Here is a 23,564-nt window from a genome sequence, read left to right on the forward strand (position 1 = left end):
GTATTGTGTATGGAAACAAATGCAAAGTCATGATGAGGTTTCAAGTCTAGACATGACAGAAAAGCCTCAATGGGAGTTAGCAACTGCAATAGCTGTAGACTACTACCATTTATGCAGGGATTACTGTATAAAGCTTTTACATAGGGAGTACCCAGCACACAAAAGTGGGTGGCTGTTGTGCCATTACTTGTTACACAAACTGATAATGATACAAATTTAAGTTCAATTTGCAATTAAAAATGATAAAACAATACCAACTCAAGGTACACTCAGGTTACTAGCTTTTTCTGTAGCTTTCAGCCATGTCCAGATAGTGTTTGCTCAGTGGCTGTTCACAGGCCAGCTCAGCAGGGTGTGACCCAGCTGAAAGCTCTGGAAAGAGCTGGTAAGTGGACTTTGAGTTAGGATTGACTTGTTAAAGTACCAGTACAGTATTGAGTAAAGCTGCTGTAGTGAGTAACATGCAATATTGACAGTTGAGCCTAACAATAATAATAATAATAAAAAAAACCCCAAACAAAACAACTGAAGCTGTGCAGTGAAAATATGTGTATTTCCTCTATTATGTTTTAGCCAATCAACCGATCAACTGTTAGACCTGTTGTTTTAGCACTAACAGACACACTAAGTCCTTACACACATATTGTGTCATATTATAAGGTTAACAATACAGTGTTTGTGTGAGCTAGGGATGTATCTTTGGGGCCTAATCTCAGTTCTTTATTTGAAGTGGTCAGATTTTTGTGTTGAAATTTCTGCTTACTTTGACCCACATCGGAGAGTAATGAGCTGAATATGGACACATTACACAATGCATTCATTGTTTCACTTCTCATAATCACTCACTAACTCACACATATTTCGACAGACCTGCTACTAACGATCAACTGCTGAACCTCAAAATGACCCTTTGTATCCTTTTTCAGTGTCATTTATTCACTTTCTGAATAATACAAAGTAAAGGGAAGCAAGAACTCCAACATGAACAACATTTATTCTACATAGACACAAATGTCATTAAATAATATTTCACAAACAGCACATGTAATTCTCCAGAGGGAACATCGAGTGCTTTGAAAAGCAACAAATAGCCCTACTATAACATCAGGACCCAAACTGAAGGCAGGAGATTGAAACCGGTTTTATCAACTTAATCCACTTTCGGATCTCTAAAAATTTGATTATTCATGGATTTTGGCACTGGTTGAATTTCTGGAAGGAGCAAAAACTGAAGGAACGGATCATCATCATGCATCATTCACTGGATTATGACAGAAATGTCTGTACTTTAAATATTTGTGTGTAAAGGACAGATGGTATCAGATCAGAGTTACAGTTCAGTAGAAACAATGTCACAAAAGAGTTAGTATAATAACATGTTACAAAGGAGTAGCGTTACTGTACACCAGAAACAAATATCGACGTGCCTTCATGCAACTCTACTGAATCAATGTAAAGACTGTAAAAAAAACAGCAAGAATATTACAAGGAGCAGCTGTGGGCAATACGTTGTTAATATCATTGCCAGTAGCAGGAATACTGAAGATATGGAGCTTTCTGCCAGTTAGACAGCATGAGGTATTGTCCTGTGGATGATTACAGTAGCAAATGTCAACCGTACCTAAAAAATATCATGTAGTGTTTCTAATTTGACTAGAAACACTAGCCTAATTTGACTATGATTATTCTTTAAAAGTTTTTTATATCGCATGTCAAACAGATTTTGTTGCAAAAGTTTACGATGTACTAATTAGTCAGGGATGTAGCAAAGACTGTAAAAATACTGAGGTCAGCAGTCGTGGTCTGCCTCACCAACCGCTCCCCTCAAGACCTAAAAGTAGTTCTTTACTCAGTCAGGTTGCACAATTACAATTTAAGAAATGTCACAGCTCACTAAGTAGTGTGTAAATCAGGTTCTAGGAAACATATGTATTCGACTGTTCCAACAATATTTTAAACATACTGTAACTGTAACTTTGCGAATGTGTATCAGAAATCGTATAGTTCAGAATGAGTGGAAAATGTCCAAATACACTGACCTAGCCAATATTAGCAAGCTAACGTTAGCTTTGCCAGTTAGTTAAGACAAAAGTTACATATGACAGTCTGTGTGAATATTTAGTGACAACTAATCTCCTACATAGAAGTTTTTTTGTGTGTAACCTGTTTTATTTTGTGATGTGTAAAGTTTGAACTAAATAATAGCTGGTGTAACCAAGAATGACTGAACTCCAACTGAAAAGGATGATGTCAAAACTCTGGTTATATTTCCTGTATAGTGCCAGGTTATATATTTTTTTTTCAGGCAACTTGTCACTTGTCATTTGTAAAAATACTATTTTATCTCTAAAATTGAATTTTCATCTCCCAAAATAAAGGTCTAAATGCAGTTTCAAAGCATTCTTCACATTGCACATTTGTTTATGGTTAAAAGTGCCTAGGTTTTAATTTGTGAATTTTATAAATACTGGAATGAATATACAAAAGTAATCACTATGTGTAAGTTTTTAGTTGTAGAATGCAAACTCCCCTATGGTCACTAAAACCCCCAGTTTGCCAGTAAAGATAGCACAAACATGACCTCAGTGTCCTCAGTGTTAGCTATAGCCCGGTACATAGTCAAGAGTTTTCCCCAATTGTCTTCTTACTTCAATCGGTCCGTGTTGGATCCAGTGTATATGTTTTATTATTGGGTTGAATGATGTGAATATTATTGAGGGCTTATTAAAGGAAATGCAGACTTTGTACAGAAAACTGACAAAATGTGTTTGCAAACCATGAAAATATAATCGTTCTAAAATAAATACACCAAGAGACATTGTGAGGTCACCACGACAAATTAAAAAAAGAAAGTAAAGGAAGTAAACACCTTGGGTACACAGATTGTAGGTCCTCTCTTGTATTGCCACTGTAGCAACTCTCACAGTCTTATAACAAAGCTTCTCTCTTTTTACAGGTGTGATATGTTGATATGCAAATCTGTACAAAGTCCTGATGTGAAAACAGGGAATGTAGCGAGAATTTTGTTTGTGTTGTGCTGCATGTTCACTTCTCTGCCTGCACAGCTCCCATACACAGACTGCCCTCCTCCTCGATGGTCTCCAGCTCGTCTGTGCGGATGGCCTGCGTGATTAGATTCAACTCCTCACACATGGTCTCGTAACGGTATGCCACACGGATGTCGGGAACGTTGGTGCGTCTGATGTCATTGCTCTCCTGTCCCTCCTTGATGTATTTTGGGCCAAGCCAGTAGCTCTTTACCTGATCCGGAAGAGTGAAATTAAACTGTCTGCAGAACATCAAACTGAGGAGGGAGTGGTAAAGTTGTAGACAGTACAACTGGATAATGTGTGTAATGTGCTGTAAGGATAATTGATACCTTATTAGAGAATCCGCTCATCAGCACACTGTTTCTGGCCAGCTCACACATGTCACAAGAGCTCAGCTTCCACACTTGAGCAGCAATGCTGTACTCCTCCATCAGGGGCTCCTGCACAGAGCAGGAAATAAACACCACAATCAAACTTACACTGACTGCTGCCAGATTTTCGAGACAATGCAGCATTTTTAGACAAACCTCAAGCAAATCAGTTTTAATTTCACTGTAAATACCTGAAAATTGGTAACAGTAAATTCACAACTTAGGAAAGGTGGAGCTTTAAAGTGACTGTCTGTGACATTTTGTGCTGGAAATCCTGTAGATTTTGACTTGTAGCAAAATAAGCAGACAACATACTGCAACTGAACAGTTTTTATGTCTGCTAGACATTTTTGATTCAGTTACTTTTAGTTGCCTTTGTATAGTTTAAAGTTAAAGTTTATTGTTGGTAATAGCAAGTTTGTTTTAATAATAACAAGACCACTGGAAGCAGAAGTCAGATTGTTGAAACAATTTCTAATTTGTCAGGGTAGTGTGAAGATTAAGGCCATCCCATGGGTTGGATGGTGTATTTTGAAAGGTTAGTAATTTTGGCAGCAGGGTTTGATGAGAGATTGATCTTTTTGTCTGTGCAAGAAAATCTATTTTTGCCACATGAGCGAACAAGTAGTGCTCCAATCGATCATGTTAAATTACCTACTGAGTGTCCGGCTCTCAGACTCATGATGAATGCTTTATTGAGAACAGGTGTGCAGGTAGAAGTCAACCAGTTAAGCCAATATACTTGTGTGTAAAACATGCAGCTTATACAATTATGGAGCATGTTGGTTGGCTTCATATACCTAATCACAGAGATCAAAATGGAGGGCATTTCTGATTAGACCATATCCGATCCTCCCTTTGTGTACACCATATTTCTGATTTTCAAATTTAAAAAGGATAAACAACAACTTTTCAAAAAAATCAAAAACTCTAAAATGTAGGAAGTTACAAATGTTTGATTGGATGTGCGTGTACACTGACCTTGGTGAAGTGAAACTGTAGAGGGTCGTCTGTGGACAGAGACACCATGAGGCCTCTCGACAGGTACTCTGGCAGAGGGTTGCGATGGTAGCTGAGGAACAGGCTGTTGTTGCTGAGGGGGGACATGGCGATGCCTATCTGAGCCAAGTAGTACAGATACTGCAGCACAGGAGCCTGGAGGTACATGAGGCATAATGCTGTGTGTGGCAGTAGTAAACAACTAATACACCACAAGTACATTTAAAGAAGCAACATTATGACAAAAATGTGACAAACATAAACCAGATGATCTAGATGATTCTGGCACTTTCCTTAAATTCAACATTTCCTCACAAACTCTTGGAAGGATAAACTCTCCTCTGTGTGTGTGAAATGATATTGAGGTCCCACCTTCCTGAGCAGCAGCCCATGGGAGATGTTCTCTGACAGCATGAACCCAGACACCAGGTGATGGATTGGCCCCGCCTCCCCACAATGAGGACGTAGGACAAATGTGTGAAACCCCCGCTGCCTGAAAAGAAAAGTTTGGGTGACTTCAGCAGCCTTACAGGAGATAACACTGAATTTTAGCTTTGTGTGGGGGTTTTGTTTGAACAATCAAGGAAAGTGTATTCTCCATAAATGAACATCCACTGTGGTTCCCCAGTGACTCAAATATGAAAGAGATGACAGATAAAGAGCAAAGGATGCATCCCTAAACATAAGAGTGGATTTTCAGGTCAGGTGTACTATTGTAATATTGATATAATAATGTAGTAATAGTATTATACTATTATGTTATCGAATCCATTCAGTAAAATTTTAAACAAAATTTAAGAGGCAGAGTCCTATGACTGCCCTGTAAATCACAACTATTTACATCACACATATTCTCTCATTCTCTCATAGGTGTGTTATTTTTATTTTTATGTATTATTAACAAAAAGAAGGTTATGGCAGCCAGTTGAACTCAGGGGTGGTTACAAACCTGCGCAGGTGATTCAGCACAGTCATGTTTGCATACATATAGTAGAGGTAGTAGGAATAGGGCGGGTTGTCCTCCTCGGTCCAGTTGACTGGCAACGGACTGTCCAGGTTGAAGATATGTTGCTCTGGTTTTGACTCATCATCCACACTGTCAAAACCCACAACCTGTGTGAGAGACCAACAGAACAGATCCATGAAACCCTCTGAGGGTTCACTGACACTAATGTCAAAGATTAAATCTGCATAAATCCACAGGAAAGACTTCATACATGCTGAAGGAAGAGGTGCAGCTCTGGATGGCTGCCGGGGTTGACTGTAACCTCGAACAGAGGCATAAAGATATTCTCCAGCATCTCTTGGAAGTTGCACAGTTGTTTCTTCGTGTGGTAGACATCACTTTAAAAACAGAATAAATACGCATCAATAACTCAGTTGTGGGATGTATTGATGAAACATTATATTTGTAGTGATTATCTTACTCATGCCTGCCAGAGGTATTTACAAAATGCTTAGTGACTGATGTGGCTGTCTGTAAAACTCAGCAAGGATTACTCAGAGATGGAAGTATAGTCAGCTCCTTTATTTAAGCAATTCATTATGCTTGCATACATTGCAACATTCAAACTAAATGTGTAATGACACTTGTCTCATTACAAAAGACACAGAGCCTCTGAATTCAATCCTTGTCTGTTAAAGACTATTACATTTGAATATGTATTCCAATATTATGAAGGAATACTGCATTAACGTGCAGCATTTTAATGTAGTACCTGTTGGAAGAAGAGCTAGTTTTAACTACATATTCTACTGTGTAGTTTGATTAAACGAATGCATTTTATTTATAATTTGTCATTTATAAACGGATTGTATGTTTTGTATTTGAAATAGAAATGTGTAACAACTACAGCTGTCAAATACTGTAAATGTAAAGAAGTAAAGACTATAATATTTCCTAGTGTAGGAGTATAAAATGATAATACTCAAGTAAAGTATAAGTAACCAAATATTGTACTTAAGTCCAGTACTTGAGTAAATGTATTTGATTACTTTCTGCTACTGGGGTTACTCACAAGAGTCGTGGCACTTGCACGAGCCAGCGCACGTTGTTGGAGTAGACTTGATGTTTGACGGCCCACTTGGCCAGTTTGTCCCACTCGTCTCTGGATCGACCGTAGATCGACAGCCTGAGCTCCACGTTCTGGTACTTGCTCTCCTCCAGATCAGCCATCACCTCCTGGGAAGCAGCGACACAAGCTGTCAGCAGAGGGCGCAGCCGCCTATACAGTCATTCTGCAGGCATCAGAGAACACTGACAGCTTTAGAGGTGCAAGTGATTGTTAACACATTCAGTGAGCACCTTGATGATGTGACCAAAGTATTTCCCCTCGATGTGGTTGTCTGTTTTGATGAAGATCTCTCTCAGGATGGACTCGCCAATGGGATTGTATTTGGCATTGAACTTATCAAATCGATGGAAAGTGTTACGATCCTGCAAAAACAGTTGAAACACTATGTCAGGTCTCTCATCCGCTGAGGCTGCCATCTAGTTGAATTACTGTCATTTCACCATGGTGGTGCATGCTTTAACCAGGCAGCGCTCCTGAAATGATTAGCTCTTCGTCTACGCCTCATGGACGTCACTTACTGCGTGCATGTCCAGAGTGTCCACACTCAGGTCAAAGGCTGTCAGGTTCATGCTCTCAAACACCTCCATGAGCGTCTGACCCTTGCCTCTTTCCACATGAACAATCTCCTTAGGATACTTCTTCATGGCCCTTTTGATAAAACGCAGAAGGTGCTTCTGGTTCATACAGGACGAGGCGTGGATATGTGTGTCGACCTGTAGAGGCAAACAGTATAAAGATTATATATTGGAGCCTGGTTCATGATTACAACAAATAATCCTGATTGGGCAAAGTAGAAACAGCTGTGAAGTTCACCTTACGGATATTGTAAAAGTCTCGATGTGGGACTTTCTTCTGTGCTGCCAGCTCTTTCATCTCATTCAGCAGGATGTGCATCTGGAACTTGGAGCTCAGATACTGCAGACGACGGTAGCAGAAGGACTTTCTGTGGCAATGGGAAGCAAAAAACAGATAGTTGGTGCTTTCTGAGATATTTTTTGTGTTTACGAGATGGTTCAAACAGGACACAGATGCCAAAAATGTCTGGTGGTTGCCCATTTGAATGCTTATTTAAAGTTCAATCTAACATGCATGGTATACACTTAAACTCACACTGGGCCGTTGATGATGAGGGCCATCATGACGTTCATATCAGCGATGTATTCCTGCAGGTCTGGATATGGCAGGTCCAGCTCTGTGCTCCTGTTAGCAACAGAAAAACTGAAGACTCTGCTGCCAACGAAATGTGTGAACTGAGTCTAAAAACAGACCAGCATTCTACCACACAGAGGACTACAAGATAAAGCATGCATGTACCAAGTGGTTCATCATAAACATCTCACTTTTCCATCATGTTCCGTGTCGTATACACATGCATGACACCATCCACCATCTTGCAGCCGTAACCCATGTCAGGGGGCATGCTGGCAGGGTCCTGGTTCTCATACGGGTGCGTTTCAGAGACAGGTGGGTGCACTGTGGCGTCTGAGAGGAGACAGAATGTCGCACTGTGTCACGGCCTTGAACGAGGTGACAACGCACATGCAACGGCGGTCTGATTTTAACAGGCTGCCGCTGTGACAGCCTGTTCAGGGGTGTGTAAGCAGATGGATTGTGAAATCTGTGGGTGAGCCCAGTTATGTCTTAATGTGAGGATCCCGCACGTGGCACAGGGCAAGACTTGTTGTCATATTAACATCAGATTACTAATTGTTTTTGAGTAAGCAGAGCTAGAGTATTATTATCAGTCTGATATATTGGTGTTTCTTTCCATTGTAAAACATCTATTGCATGTTTGTCTATTTTGGAGGAAGGGTCCCACTTCTGTCACGCTCTGAGGTTTCTTCTTCTCTTGTTTTGGGAATTTTAGTTCATCTGAACTGAGGGTCTACAAATAGAGGATGTTGTAAAGATTGTAAAGGAAGCACGGCAAATTTGTGATTTTGCACAAGTAAATTGACAAAATTATTTTCTTTTTTGCTATGAAATTGTCTATCACAAGGTTCCACAGCAACAAAGTGATGTCTTCAAATTGCTTGTTTTGTCCAACAAACACACCAAAACCCAAAGAATTCAAATTAATCCAAATTCTTCTAAATTTACAATGTTAGAAAACAAAAAAGCAGCAAATTCTCAAATTAATTATTAATCTTAATAGTTGACTAATCATTTCAAGACAAATAAGATGACCTTTATCCTTTATTAGTCCCACAGTGGGGAAATTTGCGATATAATAATATAATAATACAGAATATAAATAAGGACCTCCTATATGTTTGTTTTTGAGTGCACAGGACATGAGGCCATTGGTGTGGTGGTGTAGGCGTGCACATGTGTATATACCTGCAGTCACTGTGGTGTCTGGGATCTCCTCCTCATAAATATCCAGGTCCAGGGGTCTCTCACTCAGCTCCTGCAGGTAACGAGAAGTGGTCCTGCAGAAGCTCTGCAGCGACAGACCCATGTACTTCTGTCTGATGAACAGAGCCTTCACCACACATTTGGCGGCATCCAACAGGTCTGTGAAGGGAACCTTGACAGAGCAACAATTGAACAAGAAGGAATGAAGAACAGAATCAAAGAATAAAAAAAAATAAAACAACAGAAGGTGTCTTTTTGAGAGAAGAGATGTTTTTACACCACAAAAGAAATTCTGTGTGAAATACTTCTGCTTGTTTTTTCTAATTCTTCCTGTGTTACTGCAGTGACTTACCCCGCATTTCTCCTCTCCAGAAATAGTGACTCTCTGGTACTCTCTCTCTGGGACCAGCTCTCTCTCCTGAAGGTCAGGAACTTGGCTCTGCTCCTTCATATATCTAATGATAGGTCAATAAATAAATAAATAAATAACTTTTCTATTGTCTGTTCTGGTAGTTTAATGACTAATTACTGTTGACTGCAGCCAGGGGCAACACTCACTCGAGATCAGTGGCGCTGTCAGTCTTCATGAACTCCTGTTTGGCTCGCAGGAGGATGTCAGGTTCAAACCTGAGGACAGAGCTCACTGTAGGATCATCAGTGCAGAGTCTGACTGCAACCATGGACACACGTATTTGTACATTAACCATCCACCTCCTTCACTTACTTGACATCCTGGCTGATCTGCCGCTCAAGGCGTTGACGTCTCTCCTCCAGCTGTTCGATGGGGCTATCCTCTGGAAATTCATAGGGGGCGCTGCGCATCTCACTCTCTGCCAGGCTGCGGGAGAACAGCTCCTTCACATAGACACACACGCACACAGAGTAAACATTATGAAATCCACAAGTAAGTTCAAGGTAAATGTGACTTTATTAGGTTAATAACTGAGCACAGTCGCTGAGCACTGACCTCTGCAATCTCCTTGTACTTCCCATCCATGGATGTGCGCAGGTCAATGGATTGTTTCAAGGCCACAGGGATCCCAGGCAAGGAATGCTGGGAAGTGAGGAGGTGGCGGGCACCACGGAGATCAACTGGAGATAAAGAGGGGGGCAAAGAGGGCAAGAAGTCATCAAATCGGGAAGTGAGACTGTGGGTATCAAGGAATAATGCAAGCTTTGTTTCTGAGACTTAAAAAATGAAGAACGGCACATCAAGGCCTCTGTATCCTCTAATGACACAAGTCAAGTTAGAGCAACTAATTTCAGTTCAGAGAGATGATTAATCAGTTTAGCTTGCAACAGCTGCGTCCTATTAACTGTCAATGAGCTTATCAACCTTGATAAAAATAGCAAATGTCTTCTCTTTTTACCCAGCATGGAAAAAGTGGGCTAGAAATAAAGCTGAATGAGATAAAGTAGCTCATGATGAGCGTGAAAATCATATTTTCACTACATGAGTTCTTATAACATATAAATTCACAGTGTCCAAAACAGTCTGCAGAAGCTTGTTGTTCCTCTGTGAGTGCGCCTTTACACAACAGTAGAGGTCTGAGCTCAGCGGCTGTTTGTGCCTTGAGACACAATGGACCATTCAGGTGGAGAGCCCATCAGCACATACACCAGCTAATACCCTCCATTGTTGCCATTTTTGAGACTCACGTTTTACACAAACCCAGTTGTCATGGAAAGGCGAGGAAGGAAAACGAAGGGGAATGGTCCTTGAAAATAAGACTTGGGACAAGGACGGCTGTGAGTGGACACCGGGACACAGGGTTGTTAACAACAATGGAGGAAAACAGAGATGTTAAGCGTTCGTCAGTGAGAACTAGAAACAGTGAGGAGGGACAATGCCTTCACTGCTGCGTTTCCCCCCGTCTGTCTGCAATGATATTAATCTTTCCCTTGAAACTACGCACCTGCCTCTGAAATATTCATTATCCTGTTAAATATTTCATGTTGTGTGTGCTACAGTGTCAGTGGTCCTGTTGTCTGTCACTATTTATAGACCAAACACACAAGGTCAAAGAGGGTATTCTGTATGATACCTGTGGTCTAACAGTGAAACTGTAAGGGTCTTTGTATTGTGCCCCATCTGAATTAAAAGTCTGATTTATTTAACACAGCGTGTCTGTGTCTGTCTGCTCTGTGGGGACAGCAAAGGAGACCAGAAAGTCCAATTAACTGGGCCGATTAGGACTTGACAAAAAGCTTCATTAAAAAGTATAAAAACCCTTAGTGAGAGGCACACAGACTGGTAGCTATAAAGAGAAAAGAGGAGATGGTGATGTTTATCGCCTTCTGCTTAACACTGTCCAATCAACACATCCCACTCAACACACAGGAAAAGTTTGCCTGCACCACAAGGCATCAATGTCAAAACATACACAAGTATCTAAGACTAAAATAATGTAGCAAAGACCGAGGGAAACATACTTCTTCAGTGGACGAATATTCAAGTGCGCTTTGACCCTTTCGGCGCTGAATAATCCATCTTCAACAATGAACTCAGTAAATTAAAATCAACTGTCGAAGATATACCTTAACATATAAAAACCAGACTAGGAGTCTGCAGGTATGTTAGCAGGTCTGTGAGGCTGTACCAAGGAGCAGCAGGCTCACAGTGACAATGCTGACATGCTGATGTTCACCATGTTCACCATCTTCATTTAGTGTGTTAAAATGCTACGCTGTGCTAATTAGCACATGAGTCTGACGGTTGAGATATCATCCATTTTGCAGGTAAACCAAAGTATTTTTGTTGGTATTTTGGCCTGTTGATGAAAGTCAAATGATTATTTGATTAATTGAAAAAATAACCGGCTAGACGAATTACTAATGAAAATAATCTTTTGGTGCTGCACTAGTCAAAATTTTACTGCGAGGAACCAATATTGTGTCATCTGCAAACATTATGGAACAAACTCTACTGGAAAACATTTGGTAAATCATTTATTTAAATAAGAAGTAATACTATTAAAATAATACTATTGCAAATAATTTCCCTCAGTAAAGTAAGATCACAAGCTGTGATACTAAACTGTCCTCCAGCCTCATCCTAGTCTTCTGGTGATTGGAAGGGGTGCGTCTGTGTAATGTAATGGCCAGCTAAGATGTTATCGCTGCTGTCAGTTTGAGGCCTATCAATTTGTCATGATAATAGTGGACACTGGGGTGGAGCGCAGGAGGCGACCAGCGTCAAAGACATCATGCTGGGCCACAGTAAAGCCAAGCCTATCCAAGCCCACCGGACCTGGAGCTAATCCCCTAATGGCCGCTATATTTGGATCGGTAGCATCTATGGTTATGTAACAACTCACCCCCCCCCCCCCCCCCCCCCCCCAACACTTGGAGAGAAAACCACTCAGAAATTAGAGTCAGCCATGTTTCAGTTGAATATATAATACATAATCTAGTTGGCTGAAGCTTTTATTGCTCTAACAGGAACAGGAGGAAAGCAGCATCAGAGCCTTATACAACATGAATAAAGCTGATTTTAAACTGTCTCCACAGTCTACCAGACGTCTACGACAAAAACATGTTGAAGACAATACAACACACAGTCTTGCAAAGCTCATCATTCCATATTGCTGCTGAGCCTCAAAACAAGGTCAAGAGTATCAGCTTGCAGAGGGACTTCCACAGGCATGCATATTTCAGCAGTAATACACAGCATTGTAACTCCAGTCCAACTCAAATCAGACAGTGCGGTGTAAAAAGGTCCTCAGGGATGAGATGACAAGTGGAAAGTCATCTGAAGCCCATAGGCCAGAGGGGGGGAAGAGCCCCCAGGTCATGAGACATCCTGTGGAAGTTCATCCACAGTACTGCTTATTATTTTTCATTCATTTCCCTTTTCAGGAAACTTGTTGCAACCTCTCAGTGACATCTACAAGTTCCTGCCCACATGGAATACAATTTCACAATATATACACAAAATCCTCAGTGGTTATACTAAATTAGCCCTCTAGAGTCCCTGTCTTTCATCCCTCCTCTCTCTGTTTCTACCACCAGGCCATGCATCATCAACCACTGTCTACCTGACACCACTGACTATGCAGATTTGGTATTCAGCCCACAATAAAATGCCAATGACTCACAGCCTCTGTGGCAAATGTCTCGGAGTAAAAAACCATATGTACTCATATCTGACATGGGTCTGTGCTGCCGAGAAAGCAAGATTACCAGGGAACAACAAATATAAACTAGAATGGAACATATCTCCACCAAGGCCAAACATTTTCCTCCACCAGGTCGGGATCTACAGCATAACGTACAAACTCATAGATATCAATATCATGAACGCATCTGTCTTTCTTTTTTTTTTACATCAAGATTCATACATTATTTTCTTGAGAAAATCCCTGTCTTGCAATGTTAAGGAAAGTGATAAAAACATTCCTGTTTTCTGCCCATTAACTGGATCAGCACCAAAATTCTGTTCTGGATAATGCTCCTTCTCTCCACTAAGTCTGGTGCAAAACAGTTCAGTACTTTTTGTGTAATCCTGCTGACAAACAGAGACACTGGTGAAAACACAACCTTCTTGGCGGTTTTTTTAAGGTTGAGTATTGCGAAAGAGATTGTATTTGGGAAGAATGTGATCAAAGAATGAAGGGCAGGCACTCAGTACATGAGAGTATTTGATACTCTGCGCTCTGGATAAATTTTGGGCAATAGCAAAAAGCTATCAAGGTTGAATACCTAGCCTTAGTTTTTAGTGTCAGAATATTTTGATAGAAGCAGTTTGGCCTCAAAGGGTAGAAGAAAAATCATGCACATAAAAATTATACAAAATGCCAGGTCTCTCATGATCAGTTCTTTCACAAGAAAATGTTTCAGAAACAATCCAGCATAACTAAAATGAAATCTGGCTGCACATGATCATGCAGGGAGTCCAAAAGAGAAGCACACACATGCATATCAGGGAGAATGCAGCAGGATCGAGCTCTGGATCTTCTCTGCTCCTCTAAAGCTTCCTCCTCCAGCATCTCTCACTGGCTCTGTATCAAACAGCTGCTGTCTCTCAAGATGGGTAATCAAAGTCTTTGGTTTAGTCTCTGCAGCTGCATGAACTGCATGTCTGCAAGCCAGTGTCGGTCTTCTAGTAAAAACTTCCTTCCTGTGTATATTTTACTTCTCTCATTTCTTGACAGTATTATTGACTCATTAAGAAAAGAAATACTAAAAATATTAAGGTAGGATATCCACTAGCCTTGAAAACAACCGTTTAGATCATATCCCACTGTTGCAGGTGTAGTCAGCACATTTGTTATCGATCTGCTCGGCCTCTTTACACCATCCTCAAAAGGCATGAGAAAGCTAGTTTGTGGGACAATGAATCGACACACATTCTCCTCAGCACAGTAAAGACAGCACTGCTCAGGGCTATTACACAAAGCCGTCAAGGGACAGGCAGAGGAGAGTGGCAGTGAGTGTGAAAGAGGGAAAGGAAAAAAAAGGGAGGGGGGGGGGGGGGGGTTGGGAGGTTAGAGGGGAGATGGTTATTTGTGCTTTTTGCACAGGGTGGGGGAAGTGGAGCGTACCTGTCTCCTCAGAGCCTGCGTTAAACAGCAGCTAGCAGGGCCGAGAGAGGAGAGAGAGACAGAGAGAGGGAGAGAGAGGCTGTCCTGGCAGGGAGATGGAGCATGCCAAACAGCAAAGGGCCCAGGATGGCATCTGCTGTCCTCTCAAGACGGGTTAAACATGATGGGAGGGAGGGATGGAGAGAAACAAGAAAGAAACACTTCAAACACCCAGTGAAATGACAACACTGGCAAAAACACACATATGCTTTCACATCAGCACACACATGCACGCACGCACACACACACACAAACACACACACACACACACAAACACACACACACACACACACACACACACACATACACACACACAGAGAGAGAGAGAGAGAGAGAGTCAAACAGTCATCTCCTCTATTCCCTTAATCTGTCCCTGTCATACATACAAAGAGCTGGTCCAGCAGATCCATGAACTCCCCCTCACATCTCAGTGTGTGACCCCCCTCTGCTCTGTCTGCCTCCTGGTTCAGGCCAGCTGTCGCTGCACTAGCTGCCTCTGGAGCTGATCCTCCTCATTTAAATGTCTCTGACATCTATCTGGAATGTACCACAGGAGGGAAAGGAGACGGGGGGGAGACGATGTACATCACCAGTGGATGTGGATCCTCCTGCTGAGAGTTTCTCTAATGGCCCCCCTCTCTGGACTACATCATCGTCAGTGCTGTGTTTTGCTGAGGGGACCATGTGTTCAGGCTGTTTGTGTTGTCCGTGTTTCTGTGTGTGAAAAAGATGGCGCTGTCTCAGCAGTAAGGTTTGAGATGTCATGGTCTTTTCTCTGCCAGCTGAATAGCAGCAGTCTGAAGGAGATGACTGTCTAATAAATGACACCTTGCCTCCATCTCCTCTCACGTGAATGAAATTAAAGGGCCAGCACATTGTCCCCATTTTGGATGCAGCAGTAACTGCTCTCCCATGCAATAAACACAGAGCTGTGTGTATGCTGAATGAAATAACCCAGTGAACTGATGCAACTGTGTGTCACAGAAAATTAAATGCTTGTGAAATCCTTTCTTCTATCTGCAGCTTGCAAGTTTCTTTGCAGTCATATCTAGTCATATCTTTTCTTATTCTACTTCTGCTGTGAATGTAAATTTGCTCTGGTTGACAGCCATGGCTGCATCCACTCACTGTGAAACAAAAAATGTTTCAGTGTCCAAATTCACTGGTTATGAATACTCCATGATTTTTTATTAATATTTGATTAATATTTGGAGAAAAACATCTGGTCATGGCAGATCAAGAACATGAGACATTTATCTGAGCTGTTTACCAAACAAAGGTTTTGACCTTTAATTCAGTCAATAAACTAAAAACAAAAGCGGAATACTGAGCATCTAAATGAGCTTTTCAGAAAGAGTTGTAATCAATATCGACAAAAAGCAATGCTGATAGAATGTGTGACTTATCTCCATTCAACTAAGGAGCAAAAGAAGATTTTATGCTCAACAACATGAATATTGTGTTTGTATGAAGTGTTTGCACTGCCTATCTTATCTTCTCTTTCTCAATACTGTCTAGAGTTCAACTTAAGTTATCTTAACTTGGAATTTAAAGCTGAAGAGGAAATCTTTACCTCTCCTTACCCAACACAGAATCGTATTTAAGAATGTGAGCTTTGTGCTGTTTTCTTACACTTTCTTAATGAGATGCTAATCTTTAAAAGTGCGTCACAAATATATTTTTTCAGTTTTAAAACAATTAAATAATTTGCTAAAACAGCTCGGCACTATAGATATTAACGAAACAGAAGTAAACAGTGGATTCGTTGAGACTATTTCCACCCGTGGATTTGGTGATCCAGTGACAATTTATAGCAGCAGGATGGTAAATAAACTACAGTTCCCACGTTCATCTTAATGAAAAGAAACACATAAGCTGGTGCAACCGTGTCATTCGCTGAAGTATTTTCAATAGTTTGTGGACAAAATGTTAGTGACAATAAAATCTGACAATAAGAAAAACAGAGTATCACTAGACTGAACATTTATCCTTTACAGACAAACATTCATCCTTCAAGGTCTGACAACCTTAATTTCCAGCTGTTTTATTTGATTCTTTGGTTTAGAATTTCAAATTGTTCTTCAATCAGGGTAAGTAAGTCAAATTGTACTTTATGTCTAAAAGGCCATGTCCATACTTGTAACGTAATGTAATGTGTAATACATCTATTCACACACACACACACACACACACACACACACACACATATATATATATATATATATCAGGATTTGCCTATACAGACAATAGTCTGTGCAGTCTTTTTATGAAATTCTTTAACAGTAAGAAAGATATAGATTATAGTCAGCCTTGATTCCCCCCCAATCGTCCAATTATAACTGCAGAAAATTCTATATCTACACACCTGTATAGAAATACAATGTAAACATAAACCAACAGCTGAAAACATCCTGACAGTTACAACATGTAGTGTGGATAATACATATTTTCCTTCTCTTCTCATGCTCATGGTGGGAGGTGCTCTTAAACTGGATTGCTCCAGTTTTGACAAACTGGACAGAAAAACCCAGAGAGTCAAATGTGATTCAACAGCAAGCAAATTACCACTTTGTCTCTCAAGGTTAAATTGTTTTTTTTCCGGGGCACAAAATTGCTCTCAAGAGGAGTAATCAAATCGTTCTGGGCCCAAGAGGAACACAACAAACAAGACTGTTGCTCAGTGATGCATCAGTGTGGCTGCACTCATTCACACCAGGCTCCCTCCGATGGCTGAATGCTGCATGGCACACAAATCAACACCAGCTCGTCATAATGTGAAGCAGTCAGTCAAGGACCAAATTATACACTAGAAGCTGGAAAAGCATAATTCTACACAACATATATTCATTAATAAAATAAAAGCAGACCCTTTACTGAAGTAAAAGTACGAGTGCCATTATTCAAAGATACTCCATTACAGCTCTCCTCTAATTCTCCTTACGTATAAGTAGAAAAATATACTTAGCATGCTTAGTGTCATAAATGTATTCATTAAGTAAAATGGCCCATTTGAAATCTTTATATCATTACATACGATATATTTTCATATATAGGCTATTATCATCTGTATTTTATATCATCTGTAGCAATGTGTCTTGTTTCATAAGATGATGACTTGTTTTGTATGAAACATTTCAGGGCTGCAACTGTTACAGTTATTTAAATTATATTTATTCATTAATTTTCATTATTTTGTCATTTAACTGGTAAATCATTTAGTCTACAAAATGTTTATAAAGATGTGAAAAAAATGGCATTCACAATTTCTAGAGCCACTGTGACGTCTTCAGTTTGATTTTTTTTTCTAAACAAGTGTCCAAAAACTAAACATTTTTAATCAACTGTCACAGATGACAAAGAAAAACTGCAAATGCTCAAAAAGTTGAAAGCAGAGACTACTATACCATTAGTCAATTATCAAAATAGCTGCCAATTAATTTTCTGTTAATCAACTGATTGATTAATTGACTAATCATTGTAGCCCTCAAAACTGTAAATTAGTAAATTAGCTAGTAACTAAAGCTGTCACATAAATGTACAACATATCGGTGGAGCAGGAGTTCAAAAGTATCAGCGAATGGAAAATACTCCAGTAAAGAGAGGACAGGGGAGTCATATCCAGAACACACAGAATAAAGGTAAAACGTAGCAGCAGAGCTCATGAGTAACACAACTAGATCCCATCAAGGCACAATAAAAACAGCTCACATATATCTTCAAAAAATAGTTCTGTGAATTCCATTAGCTACAACGAATCTGTTCCATTTTAGCAAGAACACGTCATCTTGTGAAGCCTGGGGATGATGGAGACTTAAGTCAGTTATATTGATTTTTTAGCCACAACCATAGCCACAATGAAAGCTTGCGTTTGATGCGAGGGAAGGGGCAAATTACAGCCTGGCTGAATGTTTATCTTAATACTGTTGGAAAACCAATTAAATATGACAGAGAACAGGCAGTGGTGCCAAAATAAATATGACCGATGCCCTTCAGCAGTTCCACATCTATCACACATGGTGAAAATGACTGAAATGTCTTCCTAAGTTTAGCTTTGAAATAATACAGGACTTCCACTGGGAATGGACATTACTGGACTGGACTGAAACAACTGGACCAGACTGACAAATCCATAAATCATCAGCATACACTTTCACAAGGCTTTCACAACATTATAGATACCTGGGTGACCTCTGATTCCTAGTGATCAGAGGTCTGATAAGGTGTTTAAACAAATAATGAATAATAATATTGTAAAATACAACTGTAATAATATCAAAAATGTCTTCAGAGGAGGTTATAATGTTTGAAAAATACTGGCAAATACTGTAAATTTATGAAAATACACATAATGTCCTAATATCTGCTTACAACTAAATTATAGTGAATTATACACTGTTAAATGCATGTGTGTATAGTCTACTGCTTATGAATGCTAAACAGAGGGACTCAAAGTAACGTGTTACCAAGACAGATCTAAAGGAGCATACACTGTACCTTTCAAACAAGACTCTGGCTCTCCACAGGTCAATGTGTTGCAAACAACAGCTGGCATCAGGTGTCTCTGCGGTATATCTACTGCATCAGCACAGCATTAAGTATGAGCAACAATACAACAAAGAGGTGGTTCCACCCAGGGCACAAGTCCATGAGACCTCTAACAAGCCAGATGTTCACGAGTAACATGAGTAACAGAGACAAAGACAAAGACGTAGTGTAGATGTACTCGAGGAGCGACTGACTGAAGGTTATCAGATGGAGGTGTGTTTGGGTTGCAGTTGATCATTAATTACAATTCGAGCTATTACAGATTGCGTTATGGTAGGGAGTGACAGGGCTTAACATTTAACCATTACTGTGTTTGTTCACGGCACAGACCCTGACATTGTGTGGGCATGTAATGATGACACAGGTGTGACACAACCAAAAGAGGCGTGAACGAGGTGTGGGCGAAGTACAGTGTGTTTAGAGGTCCGTCATCAACCTGCTGTACTGTTTGAATGAGAATGATCATAAATCATAGTTTTTTTTATGTTTTATGCTGTCGTGGTACTGCTGTCCTGCAGAGGTGGAAGGTAATTCTACACTTCTACTCCACAATTTCAGAGGAAAACATTGTAGTATGATCAGGTCATAAAATATAAAGCATTTCTATACAATAATAAAACATATCTGTTCCCCCATTCAAATGCAACTTACACAGGCATCAATAACAATGATCTAATAATACGGAAAAGATAAGCATGAGTCTCCCTCTCTATCGTCAAGAATCTCTTGGAGACTCATCTCCCCTGAAAGCACTTTTAAGTGCACTTCTTCACTTGATCTCCTTGCACTTATTGAATAGAAGTAGTACTTAGAACTTAGACCAAGGTCTCCTACTGCATTAAGGCTTTAGTATTGTCCCTCTCTCTCTCTCTCTCTCTGTGTGTGTGGATAAAAGCGTCTGCCAAATGAATATTCATGTAAATTATTCTTACACCACTTTTTTCTGTATTTTTACTTAAGAGAGTTATAATGCATCATTTTTACTTGTAATGGAGTGGGTACTGTGGCACTGTGGCACTTCTACTTAAGCTAAGTATCTGAGTACTTCTTCTGATTTGATGGGAGAACCAAAATTTTACAAAAGCTCAAGTTAAAAAAACTAAGATTTACTGGATTTTAAAAAATATATATGTATTCCACTCTTATAAACTCTTATTTATTGTTTTATTTTTATAAAGCACTTTCTGAATTTGTTTGAAAAGTATCATAATATTTCCCAGGACAGAATGTGTGTTTTAACGCTATTAATTTATATAATAAGGCCCATTTAAGTCCCTTACAGTACAGAGCTTTCTACAGTAAACGTCTGCTGCTACATGAAGTTCTTCTCGTTTGAGTTTAAGTGGAACAACAAGTGTAAAACAGCACGAGTCACAGAATAGACTAACTGGTGAGTGGGTGGTGCTCTAATCTCAGAACTACCTCTTTCACAGGCGGAGAAGTGATTCACCCACAGCCCTTCTCTGCTGTGTTCACTCCACACTCCCTGCAAAATTGTGCTAAATATGGACAACGCCATGCCTCAGTTCTCCACACAACAACTGTACGAGCAAACAAAAGGCTGTCTGATGGACATGCAGCAGTATACTGTGTGTATATGGGTCCATAACCTTTAAAAAAAGCTGAGTTGTGGGTGATTCAAACTCATTTAGTCCTGATTAGATCCTGCTGCAGCCCTCCACATCAATTTTGCTCTGCTGTGCTGATTGATCGGCAGAGAGCTTATTAGATTAGGTCGTTCAGGATTCTTATTAAAACAATTGATTAGGCTAAAGCTCTTCCAGCATGCTAAGTGTCAATTTAGACAATTGTTAAGCAGACTAGTGAAATAAGAGTGTCAGACACTATAATTTATGATCCTGTTATGGGCGGCTGCAGCAGAAACAGTAAGAGCAATCACTTTATTAGAAGATGCATTAAGCATTTAAAGACATTACACTAGCAATTATTCAAATAATAATCAACCAACACAATCAAATTATCCTGCATCCGGAGCCTGTTTTCACTGCACATATCACATATTTACACAGACTGTACTGTACAATCTGCCCCAAACTAGACAAGTGCCCTTTTAAAAAAACAAAAGAAGATGAGTCACCTAAATGTCATCTTTGCTTACTCAGATGGTTCCCGGAATGCTTTAACAACATCAAATTTGAATGCTACCTTAATGTGCTTCTGCAGAGACTTTCTAATCAAATCCTGGAGGCATCGGGACAGAATCTGTACACAGTGTGCATTTCCTTTACATCTACAACAAAAGAAAGGGGAAAAAAATCTAGCTCTGCCAAATATAAAAGCCTGTAAAAGCCTAACTATTTATTAATCCCAGTCTGAGACACCAGAGCAATTTCTGTAATAGCCACTGTCAGCTACGAGCCGTAAATGAGGGTAATCACAGAGAACATCTTGACTGTAGGGAGGGGGGGTTAGTGAATCACTCAGACTTCCAGCTGGTGTTGTCAGGGTGAAAAATCAATTGCTGACTACCTTGGCGGTCACTGCAACGTCACAGTAATGTCACTGCCGTGTCCCGGGTGGTGACATGACCTGGGTGTGGGGGATTTTTAAAGATACAGTCTATTTTTAGGGCAATGTTGTGCATTCATTATGTAATTGTAATATTTAAAAAAAATCACCAATAGAAGGAGATTATGTCAACAACTTTGAAGATGTAAAGAATCAAGGGTCGCGTCTTTCTTATTCAGCCTTGTTTCAGGATATTAACATTCAGGTCTGGAAAATCTTAAACCAATAACCAAATGATGTGAAGACACTGATGGTCGTGTGCTGCTGTGTAAAAATATCACTATTTGCAGATATTAATAACAACTGAGTGAGCCCTTTTTTACATTTCAGAGAAACTGTGTTTGGATTGAGCGATAACACTGAATGGACAGAGGGAGGGCTGTTTAAATGGCTGCTATTTTGTCCTATGGTCACTCTACGTTCTTTGTAGTTTGGATGAAAGGCTGTGTGTGCATACATCAGAGAGGAAGCTAATCCTTTCATTCAGCGGGGGATCAAGTCCTGAGGTACCAACCTACATATTATTCTCTCCAGGCCACGTACTTGCACATCAGGCTGAGTGAAAAACACCATCATTACATTTATCTAAGCAGCACATCTCTGTTCTCTAGGGAGAAGCCTGTATACAGGGTACAACACGAAATGTGACATTGTAGGTTGAGCTTGCATTTTTTCACCATATGCAACATGTTTTAAAAGACTGTCAAAAGCTGAAGGGTGCCTATAATCATCAAGTTAAAACATGGCAACCGATAAAATGTGAGTTTTGCAGTATTTCAGGAGCATGAAAATGGTTTCATACAGAACTGGCTAATCCTTTGGCTTCCAGGATCTGGCTGATGTTAGAGAACATGCAGTATGTATTTTTTTAAAATAAGCCTGAAAATGAAGGATGGAAGGGAAAGCTAGAAGTCAGCACACTGACATGAAACTGCAGGGTATGAATGGTGAAATCATCCACAGAGCGCACCCTCTGCTGCACATCCCCAATCAACAGGTTTGCATTTCCCCAAACTACTCACAGACAGAAAGTATTGCACCCCACGTCCTCTCTTCTCGTGAGAGAAATATAGAACTACTTGAAATATGAAATTGTTCAAAAAGTCAGAAATCATTTAAAGATGCACAGTCCAGAGCTTTACTACCTCACGTTTAGGTCACGTGAGATTAATCCTTCTGTTATACACAAACTGTTCTTGCTGTTCAGCCCAAGTCTCCCTCCACTCACCTGTGCTGGCTGTGTATTGCAGGCTGCCCCGCTTCCTGAAGGGGGAGAGGGGCTTGTTTTTGGCCCCGGTGGCCCCGGCTGTGGTCCCAGGGGGCAGGTTGGAGGACATGTTCCCAGGTTGTGTGGTTCAGCTTGGCACGGATGGGTAAAGGAGCTCTGAGTGAGTCAGAGCTGCAGAGGATGGCGCGACGGAGAGCTACAGAGTGAGAGAGGAGGAGGAGGAGGAGGAGGAGAAGGAGGGGGAGAAAAAGAGAAGATAAACAACAGAAAGGAGAAGAGAGGGAGGATGTAGCACAGATGACCGGAGCTTGAGGGTCTTTGATTGCGGTCAGCGTAAATCTGTGTACGTGTGTGTGTGTGTGTGTATGTGTGTGTGTGTGGGGGGGGGGGGGGGGGGGGGGGGGGTGCTACGTGCCTGTGAGCAGGGATTTCCAAAGTGGTTGGTCCAGCGTGGGGCTGCAGAGCATCCCTCTGCAGCTAAACAAGCCCCGCCCCCTCTGAAAGACTCCCGTGCCTGAGCTGCAGCACCGATGCAGCTGGGGGCGTGATGGAGAGGCTCGGCTTCCCCCCATGCCAAGCACAAACACACATTCAAAAAACACAGAAAACACACTGGGTACAAAACACACAACGGCACTGCGCAGTGCAGCTGTTGCCATGGCAACCACAAATCTGTGTGGGCCAACCAGTGGGGAGAAAAGTTGTGGGTATATAATAATGGTAATAATAATCATAATTATAATAATAATAAAGTCTATGGGCTAAACTAAAAAGTTAAAATAGAAAACCAAAGAAAAATATTTATTACTGTGAAATGTATTCATTAT

The 23,564-nt window shown here is 40.5% G+C and overlaps 1 protein-coding gene across 4 annotated transcripts; it reads right to left on the minus strand.

Annotated features, from left to right (window-relative positions):
• Positions 1-975: 975 nt before the first annotated feature.
• ampd2b (adenosine monophosphate deaminase 2b) lies at positions 976-22,947 on the minus strand. 4 transcript variants are annotated; one of them, XM_071475991.1, is made up of 18 exons: positions 22,738-22,947; positions 9,821-9,945; positions 9,578-9,708; positions 9,412-9,480; positions 9,206-9,308; positions 8,836-9,025; positions 7,836-7,977; positions 7,606-7,695; positions 7,309-7,438; positions 7,014-7,208; positions 6,726-6,857; positions 6,439-6,602; positions 5,638-5,764; positions 5,370-5,533; positions 4,793-4,913; positions 4,403-4,576; positions 3,380-3,490; positions 976-3,261 (listed from the first exon to the last, which is right to left on the minus strand). In XM_071475991.1, the coding sequence occupies exons 1-18, from the start codon at positions 22,844-22,846 to the stop codon at positions 3,046-3,048; spliced, it is 2,493 nt and encodes an 830-aa protein (XP_071332092.1). In that variant the 5' UTR covers positions 22,847-22,947; the 3' UTR covers positions 976-3,045. The 4 variants fall into 4 exon arrangements, with proteins under 4 accessions (XP_071332092.1, XP_071332093.1, XP_071332095.1 ...); XM_071475992.1 differs by lacking the exon at positions 22,738-22,947 and adding an exon at positions 18,930-19,148; XM_071475994.1 differs by lacking the exon at positions 22,738-22,947 and adding an exon at positions 14,822-14,916.
• Between the last annotated feature and the right edge of the window lie 617 nt (positions 22,948-23,564).

The sequence above is a fragment of the Trachinotus anak genome, unplaced genomic scaffold, assembly GCF_046630095.1.
Source record: "Trachinotus anak isolate AG129_WGS33_773 ecotype Australia unplaced genomic scaffold, CSIRO_AGI_Tana_v1 ptg000004l, whole genome shotgun sequence".
Lineage (NCBI taxonomy): Eukaryota > Metazoa > Chordata > Actinopteri > Carangiformes > Carangidae > Trachinotus > Trachinotus anak.